This window comes from Pieris napi, chromosome 4 (genome assembly GCF_905475465.1).
Source record: "Pieris napi chromosome 4, ilPieNapi1.2, whole genome shotgun sequence".
In the NCBI taxonomy this organism is placed as follows: domain Eukaryota; kingdom Metazoa; phylum Arthropoda; class Insecta; order Lepidoptera; family Pieridae; genus Pieris; species Pieris napi.
The window spans coordinates 3,895,394-3,910,838 of NC_062237.1; the positions used below are offsets into that span (position 1 = coordinate 3,895,394).

At 33.8% G+C, this 15,445-nt stretch overlaps 1 protein-coding gene across 2 annotated transcripts; it reads right to left on the reverse strand.

The window, feature by feature from the left end:
* Positions 1-5,414: 5,414 nt before the first annotated feature.
* LOC125049092 (WW domain-binding protein 11) lies at positions 5,415-14,348 on the reverse strand. Of its 2 annotated transcripts, none has more exons than XM_047648189.1 (10): positions 14,144-14,348; positions 13,946-14,071; positions 13,589-13,686; positions 13,198-13,344; positions 12,634-12,747; positions 11,412-11,600; positions 8,757-9,031; positions 7,703-7,830; positions 6,616-6,873; positions 5,415-5,651 (listed from the first exon to the last, which is right to left on the reverse strand). In XM_047648189.1, the coding sequence occupies exons 1-10, from the start codon at positions 14,205-14,207 to the stop codon at positions 5,443-5,445; spliced, it is 1,608 nt and encodes a 535-aa protein (XP_047504145.1). In that variant the 5' UTR covers positions 14,208-14,348; the 3' UTR covers positions 5,415-5,442. The 2 variants fall into 2 exon arrangements, with proteins under 2 accessions (XP_047504145.1, XP_047504144.1); XM_047648188.1 differs by having other exon boundaries at positions 6,616-6,879.
* Positions 14,349-15,445: the final 1,097 nt, after the last annotated feature.

A 15,445-nucleotide genomic window follows, 5' to 3' on the forward strand; every position in this document is an offset into this window, starting at 1 on the left:
ATCTGCTTGCAGGTTGGGACAATTTTTTTGAAAAAGTCAATGCTAGTAAATTTTAACTACTAGATGTTTGGAATATAATGGTGTGACTGATGAGCAGGTAAAGCTGTCGGTCATGCGCCTGCTGTCGTGAGATTCGTCATGTCAGACGTCCGTACTCTCCTGCGAACATGTCCAGTCTTAATAGAGATTGACCGTCATGGTCGGATCAGACTTGAAAACATTATTCATACATATTGATATATATACGAATTTGTATTTGTATATACCACACAATATTTAATAATTATTCTGTAGAAACACCATAATCGGTATATTAAATAATGAATACACCGATAATTCTGAAATTATTGTACATACATAAATTTAAAAAATATATATTATACATATATACTACCCGCTTTTCTGTTGAAATTTTTCCTGAATTTTCTTTGCTATAAACCTCACGGAGCCCGAGACCTTTCCAACGAATGCAAAACCGTGGAAATCGGTTCGTGCGTTCTTGAGTTATAGCGTCAGGAAGGAAAACCCGACTTATTTTTATATAGTAGATAAGACCTACCTCTATAGAAATATTATTTATTACATGTATCGCCCGCGTTAGGGGCGCTTCGCTAACCAAGTTGGAGTGTGCAGTACACCCGAAAGTTGTGACTTCCGCCTCAGGTTCTTGCTTCGTCTCTCAATTATTTCCACACTATGTCCCCGACCCGTAAGTATCCTTAATAATAAAAGTAACCCGTAAGTGTCCAAAAACTGGCAAAACAAGCTCTCTTCTGAGGCGTAGCTGGTCATAACCCAGAACACACAAACAATATCTCATTAAATCTTTGCATTGTTTAACTCATAATTATTTCCCAAAGTTATAAATCAACTATCATAAAAAGATCTTATGTGAAATGAGATGTAGGAAATTAAACGCATTATATACCCGTTAATGTCAGGAAATGCGGAAAACAAGATTCCGAAAATAATGAATTGCATTTTTTTATTTCATTCCATTGTGCCGCATTGAATGTTAATGCTGTAAGGTCATGCCCATCTTTGGAGCCGCCGAATATCATTGACAGTCATTATTCGAACATTTACAACTAGCTCTGATTTTACTGAAATTTTGTGAATATTTTTTATTTTTTATTTATGATCTTAATTGACAATTGTTAAAAAAATATTTTTTATAATGTTCGCAATAACACTTGTCGTACGGCGAAGGAAAATATATATTTATTTACACTTTGTTACCTTAAACATACATATAAAAAACAGCTTAAGTACATAAGTTTTAAGGCAAGGGATTTCCTGATCGCTAACCATCGATTACTTCCAGGTAACCCTAGTATGTCAAAAGAAACACCTACTGAGGATAAAGTATAAGAAGTCCATAAATAATTAACAAACATAAAACATAAAATTACATGTAACACTGTAAATATAACAATTAAAAAGTAAACTCATCAAAAATCTAAAAAATCATCTAATCTTAGGGTTAATGAGTCATAATTAATATATTCAATTTCAATTTCAAAGCCTTTATTTCAACTAATACAAGAGAAAGTTTGCAAAATATAAATGTATATAAAAAAAGTTCTTTAAGAAGGTTTTGTTGCACAGCTGTCCTTTTGTACAGCATGCCTTTGTGGCACAAAGGCCTCCGCCAGCTGTTTCCAGTGCTTCCTATCCCTGGCAAGTCTTTGCCACTGAGGACCAGTGGCTTTTTTAAAGTCATCAGCCGAATTAATATATATAGGTAGATAATTACGAGGCAGAAGATAAATGCTCAAAAAGAAGATTATTCTTAAGGAAATTTATAGACGCACGTCTGATTTCAAAGATAAGAAATTCCAAAACAGAATACTTTGCGCAGTAAAGAAGGAGTGATAGAAAATATCGAAAAGCATCACACAACAATTTATAATGTCAGGCACAAACGACCAAGCTTTAACGGACGGGAAATTCTAACGATTGTTTATGGTTTCATGTTTCAATGCGAGCATTTCGCGCGAATTTCCATGCTCTCCGTCTGAATAGAGAATGATTTATAAAAGGTTATAATAAAAAAATCGTACGTAGGTAATATGAATTCCATACGTATCCAATGAAATAATAAATCAAAGCGGAGGTGCTAATTGGAATTCGACCTAACCTCCAAATGTATATGTCACCGTAAAATTGTAAACACCGTTAGATTGTAATATATCTCGCGAGATTGTAAACTGTCGAAAGATTGTGAACCTCAACGAACTGCTTACAATTTAAGGTATTATTATTCGGTAGTTATATGAAATTGTTGGGAAGTAAAATTAATCTGTAATTGACCAAAGAAGTTTGAATGATAACTAAGTTAGTGTAGTACAATCTACCGAATAATAATACGTTAAATTGTAAGCAGTACGCTGAGGTTCACAATCTTTCGACAGTTTATAATCTCGCGAGATAGATTACAATCTAACGGTTTTTACAATTTTACGTTAACATATACATACAACCAGAGGCGGATTATCCGTAAGGCAAACTAGGCACATTAGGCACATTAGGCACAAGGGGCGCGCGATCTCAGAATTTTGAAATAAATAAAGAAAATAACATATCGACGATTAAGAACTAAATGCTACACATATACATTAAGGCCTATTTCCCAGAGCAGAGAGGAATCATGAATTTCGATGTTCGTTCTGTCGTCCCTCTTGATTTCTTTACAGTTATAACGTCATATTTCATTCGCACTAGCGTAAGTACAAGGGTCCTGGTCTACTAAAGTCTAGGGTTTGATGATACAACGTCATCGTCATTGCAAAAACAACTAGTTAAAATTTATAGTATTATGATGGCCATTTTTAGCCGGTACAGGGGCGCCGATAAATTGCCTAGGGCGCTCTGGACCTTTAATCCGTCACTGCATACAACATACTTGCCATTGATCCCTTGGAAGATAGGACAGGCTTAGGTATGGGATGCTACTTGTGTGAACACGTTTGCCCCGTGTCACCTCCCTCGGACAAGCAGCTGGCGCGGCCGCAGAGCATGTGGAAAATAATAAAACGGCTCAAATATAAGTCTTTCCTACAACTTCGATTTTGACCGGGCTCGTCCGTGGGGTTCAAGTGCACAGGCGCTAGTTAAAGATTTAAGTTGCCGCTTGGTAGATAGTACCAGTGACCCCAGAGCTGGTGGTAGCGCAATACAGCGAGGAAATGCTGCCTGCGGTAAAGGTACCAAACTTTTTAAATTTGTTTTTATTAATTTTTAACTATTTTTATTATTACTTATTTATGTTAAAAAAAATTGTAAATAATTTGATTGTTATGATTACTAGTAAACAAGATCTGACAACATACTTATATACAAATAATAAAACAAGGAACTTAAATATTATCCTAAGAGGTTTATAAATACTATTAGTAGTAATATAATATGCCTAATTTAACTTCCTGTTCTATGAATTCCATTGCATAGATAAAATTAAATATAAATATCGCGCGAGCCGGAGCTGCACCACGAGGGTGGATTTTTATATACATATGACAGTTTCGAGTCCTGAATTAATCCTATACAGCGCTTATTCATGCCGTGTTTCTAAGTGGAACTACTCGTATATATACACCAAAGCGTATTTATTATTGTTATACAGTAGATTTTTTTATCAAAATAAAATCAAAAACTAAATCAAATCGACAACCAAATCAAATCTAATATAAAGTCGAGAGATAACACGCGTTTATGTTTATTTCGTTTCGTATATTGACGAGGAAATAGTACAACTATTACCTATTGATATCAATCCTTGGTAACAATGAATAAAAATCTAATTTGTAGGCAACTCAACGCTAGTAAACATTACTTTTTATGATCCAATGTCTATTTGTGATAATAATACTTCCATATGATTCAAGATTGTCATCAAAGGGAAGAATGTATCTTAGTATTAAGATAAAAGATAATTTTAATTTTTCATTCATTATATTATTTAATAACAAAGAATGTAATGCGTATCGTTATAAATTATTTAAATATAAATGTATTAAAGATTACATCATTACTTATTAGTTATTACTATAATTACGTTACTTTTTGTATAAAAATATTTTTAATATACCATATCGAAATAAATTGTTTTCCTCTTCTTTAGAATGAATCCAAAGTTGTTTCGTTTTTATTTTCGTCAGAGTTAATATAAATTTGACAGATAGAATTAATTTTGAATAAGCTTAACATAAAAAAATTCGGAATTCTACATGGATTCAAAAGATATCAAAAGCCACTAACAATACATCTTTTTTGATAAGATTCCAAAATGGATAAAATTACTTCTAGAAAAATCTGTTTGTTTAATTCCTTGTAGATAGGAGTATGTTATTATTCTTATCAAACAGTCATTACCAGCTTGTTTTATCTAAAAAATTACACTTCATAAATTGATGAATCACAGATAACATTTACAAGCTTTGTAGTAAACATTAAATAAGTATATTACCACAGATTCTATCGGCAGCTATGAAAGCAAGGGCGGAACCTGGACAGGAAAAAGCAAAACATATGGTTCTAGGTTAAGTTCACGCTCTAGATTTTTGTGGTGTGAAAGAAAACATCTTCCGCATTTATACTTTATACATTGTATGTATGTTAACATTATAAACTCTAATTAAGTGTTCGATGTCATTATGACAATTAACTATTTTTGCTGGTCTATAGAAAAAATGGTAAGCGATTGAAAACTGTTGTTTATCGTATAACGATTGAATTCTTATACCAAATACAATCGATTTTATTGAAAAGTTAATCCAACAAAAAAGTTGTTTTAATTGATCTACCTATTTAATAGCTTTAAACGAGTTGGGCAGGTATGACTTACCGGAACCCTATTATGAACGTTCGACGGTACCTTCATTTGTAAAATTCTCGGTTAATTGCATTTAATTGCTATCCTGAAATTATCAATTTCAAATACGGCTTTAATCTAAAGATAACTTTATTAATATTGATATTTCAGTTAAAATAGTGTTAGTATTTTTTATTAATAATAAATAGATAACATTCTGACATACCTACTAAGTTACTATAAGTACTACTGACAAATTATATTGAATGCTAGTTTAACTAATAAATATTGATACTTTTACTATCTGAACAATGGTGACTCGGCTACATAAGTGAATATTGACGACTGATTTAAGAATGGCTTTTTACTAAGTCCATGATGAGCTTATTTAAATGTAAGTTTAAAGTAACCCTTAATAATTATTATGTATACACACACTCTATAGTATATAGTTTAATTGAAGTAAGGTTCAATCATCTATATATTTTACCTCTCAGCCCACACACACACATTGTTTAGGTACAAGTTATACTTGGGGAATTGGGTTACTGTTGTTCTTATGAACAACAGTAACCCAATTCCCCATAAATAAAAATAAAAGTCAAAACTCTTATAATATTTATTTAATTCTATAATAGTCCTTCCATTTCCTTCATGAACTGCATATAAGCGTCATCTTTGGTTGGCACTTGTTTTGGCATTTCAGTCCTATGTATTGTCGCCTTAAGCTCGGTCTTCGTCCTTTTATCTTCACGTTTGACACGCAACGCTGAAGGCACAAAACGCGTGACATCCGCTGATAAATTCCGGATTTGGGGCTTCGCACTTATTGTTGCACCTGGAAGAAGAAATATAATAATATATAGTGAAAAATACCTAAATTAATATGGTTTATTTTTTATGTTTTTTTTTTGAGTTGAGTTTTGTGTCCCATGACCCATGAGAACAGCTTTACAGCTATATATGTGCTCATCCAAGATACAGGGTGTTCACACCCCGAAATCTTAATCAAAATGTCTGTCGTACGGGAGTCAGACTTGATGCTAAGTTTCGTTTCTGAGAACCCTTAGGGTCAATAAAAAAATTCTTTAAAAAATTGCAATCTTTATATATATAATTCTTCTGTGAGTGTGTATGTCACTGAACTTCTCTCAAACGACTGGACCGATTTTGATGAAATTTTTTGTGTGTGTTCCCAGATCCCCTTGGGAATGGTTTAGATTCACAAATCAGCCCGGCAGGTGGCGCTGCAGTCGGTACTTTCATACTTTAATATCCTAATAGCTTGAAATATCATGCAGGACAACGTCTGTGGGGTCCACTAGTATCATCTTATATTTGCAAGCTCACTAGTATACTAATCCTAAATAATCATGATTTGCAGTTGAACATGTCACTATAATTATGAGAATGTCGAACTTAGACGGTCAATTATAATATAGTGCAATAACAGACGCCAAATATTTTTTATCCTATATCTAACTATATTTATTTATTCGTTGCATACTATATAAGTTATCAAATAAAAACAATCGTTGACCACAATTATTCCCATATGGTTCACAAAAGCGCCATAATCAGACCGACAACCGATTGTAAAAAGTATATGAAAATTACTAAAAAAAAAAATTAACAATACTATTTTCCTCATAACATTTTAATAATTTTATTAATCGTTAACTTTTGCGTATTTTTCATAAGAATTTTTGCATTGAAAAGATTGTAAGCGGTATCTATTGATTGTGGTACGTGATGACGTCACTGATGCTGATATTATCTGTGCTGTTAGCTATAATACTTACTCTGTGGCGCATCCTTCTTCTGAATGAGTTGTGGGGCAGCCGTCAGTACTGATACATGTGGTGGTGGGGGCACTAATGGTCTCATGAGTCGCGGAGGCGCACCGGGGGGAGGCCCAGGGGGACGTAACGGCCGACCGGGTAGACCGGGTGGGGGTCCAGGGGGCATCACAAGTGGCAGACCGGGGGGCGCTGGAGGAACCCCAGGGGGGACACCAGGTGGTGCACCGGGGGGCACTCGAAGCATTGGGGGACGTAGACCTGAAACTGTCGTTTTGAATTAATAATTATTATAAAATAAGAAAAATATATTTTTGAAAAATTCATATGGGTAACACAATTTACAATGTACACATGATCGTCAAAAAAAATAAATGTATATGAAATGCTTCTAACTTTACATTTAGTGCCAGTTCTCAAATCAAGGTCGTAGAACAGTAGAGAACTGGCAATAAACTCTCCGCCACACTTTTTAATCGCCATGTTTTTTTACACAACGTTTGTAAGGAGCACTTAAGAGAGAACTACAGGATACTACCACTTTAATAATGTAGTTAGTTTAGTCCAAAATAAAATTAGTATTAATTTGAAGAGCTTTAAACCAATAAATAAAATATAGAATTTAATGTACCATTTTATACTTAAGTTTTAGGATATATCTTGCCCAGATTAACCGTGGGGTAAAGATTAACAGACTAACTACAAAAAGCTAACATAATAGTATTTTTTTTTTATTATTATATTACTTATTTCTCTATTAGCAGAGCAGTGCTGGTTAACCCTGAGGTCGTCCGTTCAATTCACGGCTGGATTAAAGGGTTTTTCTTTCTATAATTAACACTCGCTCGTAAAATATCGCTCGCAAAACTCTACAAATCTAATCTTAGAGCTGTTGAAATGAAGAAATGAAGTTTGAAGTATTTGACAGCGCTTATGACGAGATCGTGACTTGAGATATGAATTAGAATATACCCTTAGACCCATAAATGGGCAAAGAATGGCTGAAGAATTAAGAAAATACAAAGATCTGTCAAGACTTAGGCAGTGGCGCCAGTTTTGATGTGGATCGTAAATTTACAGGAAGCCGTACCTGGCATTAACGGTGGGGGTATCATGGGCCGTACTTCTAACCCTGGTGGCTCCACGTCGACTGAGTTCTCGGGCTCACTGTCAGAGTCACTATCGCGACCGGCTTTAGTCCGCTTGAGTGCACTCAAACTGTAAAAAAATTTACAAAATCAACATCAAAAAATATCTAAATAAAAAGTAAATAATTACTTCACGTAAATGTTGCTTGTAAACGGTACCTCAGTACTAAAAGAAAAAAAAACTCCTTTGTTTTAATCGACTTATAGTATATTTTTAAGTCTACAAGGATTATCTTTTTTTCTATGGCAATAGTTTTCACTTGATGCCAGTCTCAAGTAAAAGGTAGGGACACTAAACGCGAGAAAAATAAACAGACATCAAAAGAAAACAAAGGGATAAGCATATTAAATCTTAATTGATTATGAAACCATTTTCTTTGTGTGGACTTATAACTACTGAATAAATTGGAAAAATTCAGAAAAAGAAAACTGCCATAATGAGAGAAAATTAATAGGGATCATATTATTTCTCACTTAAAACCCCAAAATAATCAGTCTCTAGACCACGAGGGTCGTTGTATCACAAGAGCAACATGCCTTTACGTGCTTTCCAGGCCTCGAGGGTATTCCAGCACGAGAAAATAACCTTAATACAAGCAAATATTATATTAAAATTTATTGTTTAGAACGCATTTTGAAGTGAAAACTTCTTTAGCGGCGTTGTACACTTTTTTTGGAATGGGTAAAAAGTGTTAAACTCGCGTCAGGACACGTGACCTGATCGAAAATTCGTAAGACGGATGGAGAGTAGACTGCTGGCGCGGCGTATTTAATGTAATATAAATTGTCATGTTTGTGTACGATAGCGCAATAAATAAATATTGTATTCTTCCACATAAATAATAGTACTTTTATACTGATAATTAAAGAAATTCGCAGCAATTATTCCCTAACCATTCCAAAATATCGAAAATGCACAACGTTAATATTCAAGTTTTCACTTCTGCCGGCACTCCCGGAGTGCAACCCGTCGTTTTTTTTTTCAAATGTACATACCGTGCATTCAAATCCGCAGCTCTGTCCCTCTCTCTCTTTCGGTGAACCTCTTCCATCTCCTTCATAAAGTCGTCTATATTCTGCCCAGAGAGAGCCAACATTCGTTGCTGTAGTGATGTGGGCTTTGGAGCAGCCGCAGCGCCGGGGGCTCCAGGGACCCCAGGGGCACCAGGGGCATCAGCGATACTACCGTTTTGGACACCTGGAGGGATTGGGCTGGGTGGGCTATCCTCATCCATTGCTTCATCATTGCTTGCATCCAGATTTTGGCAACACTGTAAGGGAAACAGCTGTTTAATTTAGGTCCTGTAAAAATTATAATTTTTAATCACTTTGTTATATATTTCCTTAAAGTTTTTCCATTTTGTTGCTAAATATTTCATTAGTGCTGTGTTTAAATAGGATTTGCTAGCAAAATTAGCGTCTAAAACGCTAATATTGTGATAAAAAGTTAAGTGACAGTAAGGTTGAAAAATTCAAATTTTTATTTCCTTTTGGACAATTAGTGTTTTGTGTATTATACATATAAAGTAAGTACTACTTTAGGAATATATATATAATAACTAGCAGACCGGCCAAGCGTTGCTGTGGCTAAGGTTTTAGTTATATTACATAGTAGTAACCTATTCAAGGGAAACGGTAGGAGACCTTATGTGAAAGGTAGATAGCTTATGTGAAACGTTGGTACTTTTAACACAGCGCCATCTGTTAGAATTGTATCAAATAATAAACAAATATTTGCAATAAAATAATATTGCGGGTATAAATTGAGATGTAAGCTATCCTATCTTTTAAGTAAGATCAAACTGCACACGGTGTGCAAATTTGATTGATATAGGTTCGGTAGTTTAGGAGTCCATCGCGGACAAACAACGTGACACGTAATTTATATATATTAAGATAATAATACTAATAGACCTGTGCCATTAGTCTAAAATTACTACATACTTAACTTGAGTATTAACACTTCTTATTGGAAGCCAAAGCAACACCTTGTAGCATTATGATAACTCGCAGAGGCCTTGCCTTACAAGAAAAGTCTAAACTTAAGCTAGCGCTAAGGGAATTGAAAGCTTCCAGGGAGTTGTGTGCTCAGTTTACATTTGAGAGAGAGGACAATGAAAGATAACTGTTGGAAGTGCTAGAGGCCAATAAAAAGCTTAAAGCCGAACTATCGGTACGGAATAAGTTTAAGGAATTAAATATTATGACACTATCTGGTCAATATATTCTTGAAGCCTTGTTGTATGTCCAAAAAATATAAACGATTTTAAAACAAATGGTGACTTTCACCAGTATAATACGCGAAATAGAACTAATTTGAGTGTACGACCAACCAGGCTCCAAAAGATAAACCACTCCTTATATGGAAATTGTATTCGTTTTTACAACAAACTCCCAAGCGAAATTAGAGAATTATCACTAAATAAATTCAAAGTCCTCGTTAAACGAAAATTAATCAACAAAGCTTTTTATAAATTTGAGGACTACTTAAATGATCCTAATCCTTGGGATTGAATTGCTCCAGTTCAAACAATTTGTATGACAATACTTGGCGATTAAAAAGAGTGGCGGAAAGTTTCTTGCCAGTTCTTCTTACCCGCTCTACGCCCTTGACTTGCGAACTGGTAGTAAATGTAAATTTACGATTAATTTAACTTGACGATTCAAAAGTGTACTTGGTTACCCACTTGAATAAAGATATTTTGAGTTTGAGTTTACATTAGTTGTAATAATTACTTTTTGACAAAGGATAGATATAATCTACAGATAGCTGATTCGCTATCATATTTATTGTTTATAACAAGAATAATACTATCAATCTGGGTCATTGAGTTGTTTTTGAGCAGTGAAAATGTTGACATATAGTGTATTACAGAACACTGGTTAAAGACATGTGAACTTATGTTCAATTTTTGTAATCATCAGATTGGTAGTTCGTTCTGCAGAGGAATTGCAATACACGGTGGCTCATTAATATTGCTTAGTAAAAAAATAAAATTTAAAGAAAGGAAGGACATAGTGAGCCTCTCTGTGGAACGCTCCCTGTATCTTGTGTGAAGCTGGAGCAATTTATTTTTGTTAGTTTGTATAGCCCTCCTTCAGCTCAATATGATAGCTTAGAAAAAATATTAGAGCAGGTTCTGTACAAATTGCAAAAATCCAAGAAAAAAAGTAGTTAATGCTGTGTCGATGATTGATACAGGTACCGGCAAACATCTTGAACAAATGTCTTTGCCTTTGCAATTTTTAGGTTGGGGGGGCGGTGGTGCGCGGCGGCGGGAGAGTGACGTGTCGATCGCCTGATTGGTAAATCAGTTGACGTTTGTGTCCTCGTGTGTGTGCTCGTATATGTACGATACGCACTTTCCCCCTCTCCCTTGTTTAATGCTCAAGAAGTTTTCCGGTATCTGTACTATGAAATTTTTTGGTTAGACAATCTACATATTTCAAACTTCCTAAAAAATTAAAAATTACTTAACTTTGTTTATTATAAAAATATGTGTTTGGTTAAAATTAAGCAACACACACATTAAGGGTTATATGATATTCGCGTAGTCTCTTTTCTGAATATAACCCTAATATCTTTAATCAAAAAATGGGCTCAAACTTTAAGTTGCTGTCACCAGCAACATAAGTTTACCCTGCCCTTACCTCTCCTTTTTTAATCTTAGATACGCTAGAGTTTACGTTAATTCCCGGTGGTCCGTCATCAGCTATATCAGAGAAACGTATGGTCTTCTTCTCAGATATGCTTAACTTGACAGCCTCAGCAAGTAAAAGACCATAATCGGGTGGTGGACCTGGGGGCACCCCTGGGGGCTCTACTCCTGCTGGTCTTTCCTGAAAAGTTTGTTGAGTCTTCAGTTAGTCTTGACAAAAAAGGTATGTAATTTTTGTCTTAATAAGTCCTATATCACTAAAATAAAATATTGACACAACAAGTGTTAAGAATGTGTTATCTCTGGAAATATATAAATAACTTACACATGTTTGTATCTTCTGTGATTGAGTGAAAAAAAAAACGTTTTTTTTTTATTTTATAGAGTCGACTATCCTTTTCAATTTTAAATAGATTAAATTTTGCATTTAAACTCACTTAATGGGAGACCCCAAGGAAGCTATGGAAGAACCATTTCCATATTTTTACTTACTTTGAACTATCATCAAACGGAAAATCTGCTAGATATATTACAATAAATGTTACATATCATGGTTTTAAGAGTGTGCCTGATACCACACACACCCTCCTCAATACTTACACACACACACTCACTCACACAGACACACACACAACTCTATTTCTGTAGGAATCTAGTTGACAGTTTTGATTAGTTTTTTTTCCTTTTTTAAAAACTAAAAACTTTGTTGCCTACTCATATGATTTATGTACTTTTTTTTGTTATAACTCAGTATGACTTTGTTGTGAAATGGAAGCCTGGTTATCCATATCACAGGTTCGTACCTAGCTTGGAAACCAGTCTCCAAATACATTCTTAATTGTAATCGTACTGTTTGTTTCAAATGTTAAATGGGTAAGAATTAAAAGAAAGAAAATAAAGAATTATTATTATATTCACATTAATAATTCAACATTTTTGCAAGTGATAAGTTTTCTACAACATCTAACCCATAACAATTGTCCTGATGGAAATTTAACCCATTAGTAATGTGGTTGTTTTTATCGTTATTTCCATATAAGAAGAATGTTATACATATAAATGGATTTAACATATTGCTATGTGGTATAAATTAAGCCCCCATGGCATTAAAATAGAATTAGATATTTTTAATTGCATGACATAGCTTCTATGACGTTATATAAAAATTGTTTTTGGCTTCGTCTTTGAACACGTAGTATAAAATAAATACATACTTTATATGCAGAATCCTTCTTTAGAATTGGTTTCATTGGTACACTTGGATGTAATGTATCAGCTGGAAGTGGTATTTGTAATGGCAAGTTTCCATAAATCAAGTTATCAGGGACCTGAAATAATGTAAATGGTTTAAGATTTATTCTAATTCACCAAAATAATGTTTTTTGAGGTACATTTATTAAAATCAAAATTGATCTAGGAACTATCTGTGTCTCACTCCTCTTTGCCCCTTAGACTAAATAATCTTAGGAGGACTTAAATTTAATATAAGTGTAAAACTATATTTATTGCAAAAGTAAATTTTAAACAAATTGGTTTGGAAACTCTTTAACTATTTAGTTATTATTTACTTAAGGAGAAACTTAATGCTTACCAACACATAAAAATAAAAATTAATGTTTGTAGTATCCCGGACTTGAAAATCCACTATGTACTTTTGAGTGATATACACATTAGTGAATAATATATATTTTTACTGCCTCCATTTAAATACAGAATTTATATGAACTATACTTAATTTTTGAAATAAAAAATTTAAAACTATAACAAATACAAATTACCTGTAGTGTTGGCAAAGGAATATCATCAACTTGCACTGATTGTGCATGTTTTACAGATTCATAATAAGATATCAAATGAGCTCTTCTTTTCTCATACTCCACTTCTTGACGTTTTAAGTCAACCCACTTTTCTGGATCATCCTTGTACTACAAACACAAAGAAAAAATACTGAATATAGTATTTGTAAATGTTTTCTTCTAATTAACAATAGAAATTGTAAAAAGGACTGTTAAAACTGGAGTTAACATCTGAATAGAAAAGAGACCCTTTAAATACAATTAAGATTCTCCTCACTCTCCAGTTTGACACATAAGAATTAGGACCATCTGTACCAAATAAACATATAAATATGTTTATTCAATTAGCTAGGAACCTGTCATGATTACTTACATACATCTTTAACACCCTATCAAATGTTTCTTTTAACTTTTTTCTCTTCTCTTTCAACACTTTTTCATTCAGCGGCGAGGGTTGTAATACATTATATTCTGTAAGTTAAATTAATACTTTTATATTACATATAATGTTAAGAATTTATTGTCATATTAAAAACGTTTTGTATATCTAGATGGCGGATAAACCATTATTACCGAGAATTACAAAACAATTAATCTCTTCACATCAATCTCAGTATAGTGGTCGAGTTTATTTTAAGTACACATACAATACAATTATGTGCAAGTCAATTTAGATAGCACATTAGTATCTATATTGACGTTAAAGCTTTTGAATAATACTATTCAGTACCCATTTCATCGATTTTTTGTAGCTCATCAAGAATCTGTGTAGGATCTTTCATTTTGAGCACTGCTGCCCTGACCATTTGTCGTTGTCGTTTATTCTTCTTCAGTTCCTTCTTTCGGGCTTCCTTGCCTTAAACACAATTCAAATAAGTTTAATAATTTGTTTATAACCAACAGAATTAAGAGATGCTTAAATACTTACGAGCTTGATCCGTGGGATTCATGTATTTACCACTCTTGGTGGTATTTATTGATCGTCGACCCATTTTGATTTGATATATTTAAACTGTTTACGAAATAAAATTTTATTAGCTTTTAATATAATAACAATTTTTATCACATTTATTTGCAAACTCCTAGAGTCCTAGCTTAGCCCCATCTCTCTCACAGACTAGGTAGAATTAGAACTACAAATTTCGGCAGAACCTTCAACCGAGAACGTATATGACAAGCCACAGAGTAGAACGGTACATATAATTATTTAACAGTCGTTTGAATGTTATTGTGGGCAGTGCATATTAATTAAATTTATTATCTGTCATTATTATTCCACAGACTACATATTAATTTTTGTAATTCATGATTATTTTGTCGGGCAATATCTAATTACAGCGTCGTTTAAATATATTGCGCCAGAAGTCCTAAAGAATGTGGCTATATATTTATATATAGATTATAGAACGACTTTTTTATTTATTTTTAACCTGACCGACACTAGGTAGATTATTTATAATGTTAACATATTGTTTAATAAAATTATAGTAGGTATGTATTAAACATTGTCTTTGGTTTTCACACGTATTAAAACATTTTAAGAAATTATATTTATTGAATCTCTTCTTCTTCTTATAGTGCCATCTCCTTGCGAAGGTTGGCGATCCTCATGGCTATTTTAATTTTGTATGCCGCGCTTCTAAACAAAGACTTGGTGCTTTGTCCAAACCATTTTTTTTGGAGGACGTGCGTCTGCGGCCAGGTCTCTTTCTACCTGCCACTTTGCCTTGTATGATTAGTTGAAGCAGCTCATATTTTTTGGAGTTGCGTAAAACTTGTCCGAAATACTCAAGTTTCCTTTTCTTAACCGTCATAAGCACTTCTTTGTTCTTCTGCATTCTGTCCAGCACGGTTGTATTTCGTATGCGGTCTGTCCAAGATATTTTAAGCATACGTCGGTCGTCGATAAACCCAGATCTCAAACGCTTCCAGTTTTTTGGACATAGTCTCTGTCAGCGTCCAAGATTCTACGCCGTAGAGCAGCACAGAGAAGACGTAACATCGCGCAATGCGAGTTCTAAGCTGTAAATTTAGGCGCTTGTCACAAAGTACTTTTTTTAGTTTTGAAAAGGCGTTCCGATCTTGTTCAATTCTGCAGCCGATTTCGATGCTATGGTCACCCTTTTCATCAATCACTGTGCCTAGATATCGTATTTTCGAGACACGTTCCAAGGTCTGATTGTTGAGGTATATATGTTGCGTGAAAAGCTCCGGTTTTCGGCTTATTGTC

Excerpts from the sequence above, each read along its gene's own strand:
- LOC125049092 (XM_047648188.1), bottom strand. The coding sequence starts at position 14,207 with ATGGGTCGACGATCAATAAATACCACCAAGAGTGGTAAATACATGAAT. Across the intron at positions 12,748-13,197 it reads TTCCTTTGCCAACACTACAG|GTCCCTGATAACTTGATTTA; the intron begins GTAATTTGTATT and ends ACATTATTTCAG. Across the intron at positions 9,032-11,411 it reads CTAAGATTAAAAAAGGAGAG|TGTTGCCAAAATCTGGATGC; the intron begins GTAAGGGCAGGG and ends TTTCCCTTACAG.